The sequence below is a fragment of the Grus americana genome, chromosome 30 (assembly GCF_028858705.1).
Source record: "Grus americana isolate bGruAme1 chromosome 30, bGruAme1.mat, whole genome shotgun sequence".
Lineage (NCBI taxonomy): Eukaryota > Metazoa > Chordata > Aves > Gruiformes > Gruidae > Grus > Grus americana.
The window spans coordinates 899,417-904,248 of record NC_072881.1 but is presented as its reverse complement, the minus strand read 5'-3'; the positions used below and the strand labels follow the sequence as shown (position 1 = coordinate 904,248).

The 4,832-nt window shown below is 56.0% G+C and overlaps 1 protein-coding gene across 1 annotated transcript; it reads right to left on the bottom strand.

Moving 5' to 3' along the window:
- Nucleotides 1–1,689: 1,689 nt before the first annotated feature.
- Nucleotides 1,690–3,798, bottom strand: LOC129197895 (RIMS-binding protein 3-like). The gene has a single exon (XM_054806699.1). The coding sequence runs from the start codon at nt 3,796–3,798 to the stop codon at nt 1,690–1,692; it is 2,109 nt and encodes a 702-aa protein (XP_054662674.1).
- Nucleotides 3,799–4,832: the final 1,034 nt, after the last annotated feature.

Below are 4,832 nucleotides of genomic sequence, written 5' to 3'. Positions count from 1 at the left end.
AGCCGCCCAGCAAGGGGGAGATCACCCAGCCACATTCTGAACACTCAGGTGGACTCACTCACCCTCCTCCAAACTGAAAATGTCCAGCCCCTGCTCCCAGGTGAAATGTGCCAGCACCCAAAGGGGTGTCTGGCCTGAAACCTCCCTCAGCAGCCTTTTCACAGCCCCACTGACACTGGGGCTACGGGCTCGCCTATCCGCCATAGGGGTGTGAAAAGCGCCTTCCGGCCTTGGCGCCCTGGACCAGCATCCAGCCACCCTTTTCTTAATGCCCCCCAGGACATCATGGGCCTTCTTGGCCACGAGGGCACACTGCTGGTTCATGGAGCGCTTGTTGTCCACCAGCTCCTTCTCCGCAGTGCTGCTTCCCAGCAGGTCAAGCCCTAACCTGTCCTGGTGCCTGCGGTTGTTCCTCCCTGGGTGCAGGACCCTACACTTACCCTTGTTGAATTTCATTTTGGTTCCTCTCTGTCCAGCTCTCTTGGCTGTCCAGATCTCGCTGTCCAGCTCGTCTGGATGTGGCCCATGCCATGCGGGGCCTGGGGGTTAATGAATGGGACTTAATTTCCCTTTAATCTTCACTTGTAAAGATGGATTGGAAAGTTACTATTATCCCTTTTCTCATCTATTAATTGCTCTGCTGCTCCTTCCCCAGCGCTTCCTCTTCACCTTGACACAGTTACAGCCCCCTCCTTTACGCCCTGAACTAGCCTAGCTAGACTCTGGACTTCTGTGCTTTGCTACCTCCAATTTAAGGCATTTTCAAAATTTGAATGAAATGGATTTCTAGACTATTTTGAAGACTCATCTCAGAGGTATGAAAAGAGTTTCACTGGAAGGCTATTTAGCTATGAAGCTATCCAAAGGCAGCATATACTGCATAGAAATTGGCAAGCCTCAAAACCAGCTACCAGACATGGACCTGTCCCAACACAGACAAAACACCTTGAGTAGCCCTCAGTCCGTTCCCTGGCAGCTCAGACCTTGCTGATCCTGGGAAATGCGAGGAAGCAGCCAGCATCAGTATGGTCCCTATGAAGAGGGTGCTGCGGGCTCTGCAGAGACAGGGAGAGGAAAAGATCTGCAGTAGAGAGCCCAAATGTCTCCTTTTATACCTAGTTCCAGAACCTGGAGAAAGAGGACCTCTGCCTTTAACAGGCATCTGCCTATTTTAATGCAGATTTAGTTTTAACTCCCACCACATACTTCTCTTAAAAAATGCTGTGTTTCCACAGACTATTTATTTTCTCAGTGTTTGCTCTAAAAAAGGAAAAAAAAAAAAAGAGAGACAAACTGTCAAGAACCATGAAAGGAAGCTTAGGACCCCTGCTTATTTCTCCACTCACAGAACCTCTCACTCACCTCACTCGTGCCGGTCCCCCTCAGCCGGTAGTTTTCAGGACACACACCGCTCCTGCCCCAGTGGCTGCTGGCCGAGACCCCCCACTCACTCAGGTACCTGCACTCAGACACCCCCCCCCATTCACTCCACTAACAGCACTGGGAACCCCTGGTTGAGTCCAGTAGCTGGCACCCAGTCCACCCACGCCAGCCCCCCAGTAGCTGGCACATCGCCCTTTCAGGTCACATACACACAGGAGAGAGAGTGAGATTACGCAGAGAGATTGTTAAGAAAAGATTTAATAAGAAGATCGGAGAAGACATGACAGACATCATCTGTGTCTTCTATCAGTCACTTGTCTCTGCGGAGGCTCCGGTGTCATCAGATTGTCCGTCATCTGAAACCTCTTCCACAAGATTTGAGGGGACAAATCCTCTTGTGCCGTTGGTCAGCTCTGCCACATACCAACCGTCTTCATCCACGTCTCCAAAGACGTAAACATATTGTCCAGCAACTAGAGGAAGCTCTAGTTCAGGCTGCTGATTGGGACCATCGAAAGGGTCATAGCTGTATCGAGCTATGAATGCTCGAAGCTCTGACGGTTGTTTTCTCATGGCCTCCCAGAGGACGGTCTCTTTGTCTGCTGCCAGCTGAGCCTGGAGCGGCCTGGAATTGATGCGGTCGGATCTTTCTCTTCCCAGCCGTCCAAGTTCCTGATAGAGCTGCTGGCGTTGCTTGTTTAGCTTCCGATACTGACCATTCAGTTCAATCAACTGGGCTTGGAAGAGTTGCAGGGTTTTGTTGTGTTCCCTGTATACTTCTGTCTCAGCCCTCTGCAAACGCCTGCCTTCCTCTTCTTTCCTCTGGAGCGCTAACTTTGTCTCCTCCAGTTCCTTCCCCAGCTGTTGACTCCTTTCTGCCATTTCTCTCATGGCTTTCAGTTCACGCTCTGCCTCTTGCAGCTGGGTTTGAAGGCAGATGTTCGTTCGGATGGCAGAGTCTCGCTCGTCTGCCACTCGCGCCAGGTGCCCTTTCAGGTCAGCATTTTCAGCTTGAACCTGTTGTGTCCAACCCATCTGCCCCCAGAGGCGAGCATTTTCTTCCACCAGTCGGCTGTTTGCATCTGTCACCTCCACGAGCTGCAGCTGTAGCTCCTCACAAGCTGGGCAGCGGGTGCTCACATCAGAGGAGCCCCCTTCATCTGCAGCCACTTGGGCCTGAAGCTCCTCAGGCACCTTGTGGGAGACGTCATCCCGCCTGTCCCCTACCAGCAAAGCTCCGGCAGGCTCTCCCATGTCTCCATCCCTCTGCTGAGGAAACGATGCCATACACGGTTCCTCAGCGGAGCTTTGGGTGGGCAGTGGCTTGCAACTACTGACCAGGCGATCGATGGTTGCCTGCAGGTGCCTGGATTTTTCTGCCAGCTGCAAGGCAAGGGCAGCTAGCTGCGCATTTTTCTGCTGCAGCCTCTCTGCCTCCTTGCACGCTTCTGCAGAGCCGTCCTTTGTCAGGAGGCGGTTCTCTGTCTCAAGGGCACTCTGTTGCCTCGCCAGCTCTTCTAGAAGACGCTGCAGGCGGGTGTTCTGCCCCAGGAGCTGGCTGCACGTGCTGCCAGGCAGCACCACGTCTTCCCCCTCTGGCACCTGGAGCTGAGCATCTGCCACAGCCTTGCGTGTTGTTCGCTGCCCAGCGCTGGGGCTTTCCAGCAGTCTTTTCTGGAGTGCCTCCAGGGCCTGGGGCCCGTTTTGGCCAGAGGAGCAGGAGCTCTGCATCTCCTGACGCCCCTGGTGCCCAGAAGGGCCTTCGGGCTGGGCCGTGCCGGGGGAGGCGGGCAGCTCGCCCTCGAACCGCTGCAGGATGTATTTGATGAAGAGTCTCCTCTCCAGCTGCAGCTGGTTCTGGAGGTGGCGGATGTGGGCGGGCTGGTCGCCATCCGTCTCCCACGGGAGCTGGCTGAGGACGTCCCGGAGCTTGCTTCTGGCCTCCCTGATGCTCCTGGTGGGCCTCGCCATCTCCTCAGCCAGCTGCCGCTGCAGGTCCCGCGCCTGGCGAGCGGCGGCAGTGAACTCCCGCTGCAGCAGCTCCTGCCCCTCGCGGAGCTCAGCCTCCTTCCAGCGCAGCAGCTGGCGGGTCTCTGCCACCCGCTGCCGCTGGTTCAGCTCCTGCAGCTGCCGCACCGACTGAGCCTGTCGCTGCTCCCACTCGCATTGGAGCCGCTGTGCCAGGAGCTGCTGCTCCCTGTCCAAAGCCGCCTTCAGCTCCCGGGTCTCGGCAGCGAAGCGGCGGCGCAGCTCTTGGGTGTGGAGCCGCTCTTCCTCCAGCTCAGCCCGCAGCGCTTCCAGCTCCTGCCTCTGCTCCTCCTTCTGCGCAAGGCTGCCGGGGGCTCGCGCCGGGCCCCGGCGGGGCGAGGCGCAGCTGCGCGCCACCAGCCCCCGGCCCGCAACATTCCGCGTCATGGCGTCGGCCACCAAAGGCTGCTGCCAGAGGGCACCAACAGCTGCGTTTCCTGGGTCTGCGAGGGGCAGCAGCCCCCTGATCCCGTTGCAGCCGTGGCCTCCCTTCACCGTGCAGAAGCACAGGCAGCGTCTGCCACGGCCGGGGTGAGCGAGCGTGGCCTTATATGTGTGTCCTGGCCCTGAGCTCACAGTGCAGGGGTGGGGCAGTATGGCCTTATATGGTCTGTCCCCGCCCCCTCACACACACACGCGCGCGCACACACACGCACGCACGCAAGGGGTGCAGCATTTTACACAAGAAAATGTCCACAGACAGAGATGGCTTCCAACACGTGTGCAAGACAACTCGACCGACCGACCTCCTCTGTACGAAGAACTCTCCCTGGCCTCCTCCCATGCATCTCTCCCATCGCCTTCCTCCCTTGTGCTGTGCGTAAGGAGATGCATAAGGACTCAATGGAGAAGTTGCAATTAATTGTTCACAACAGTCCTTCACTGGAACGGGGGAGAAGGGTTTTACAGTTGGCCATGGCTCTGAGATCAGCCCAACGTGGTGCTGGAGGCAGGGCCATGTCGGAGACCTTCTTTCAGGACTGTTTCCATCCAAGGGACCTTTTCAATGGTTGCTATGGAAAGGAACCTGCTTTTGGGGGCAAGAGCAAAGGCACCTGGGACCTTGGAGCAAAGTGGTGAAGATCTGAATGTCCTTGGAGGGGAAAAGAGGATGCGAGTGCAGCTGGGGAGGCATGGAGGGCACCTATGTACAGGGGCAGTGGAGGCCTGAATAGAAAAAAATTCACTCAATAGCCAATGTGACTATTAAGCAGGTATCCTTTATTGCAGCGCTGGGAGCCGCACGGGGATATTTCCACGAGTGTGCGTCTCGACGAGGCACAAATTGTATGTGATTTAGATTACAAAAGAGTTACATATTCATCAGGTTTCCGATAAATGCAATACAAATTCATTATTATTCCGGGAACTCCTGAATATATGCTAATGTCCTGATACGCCTGCGCAGTTTCTTTCTCAGG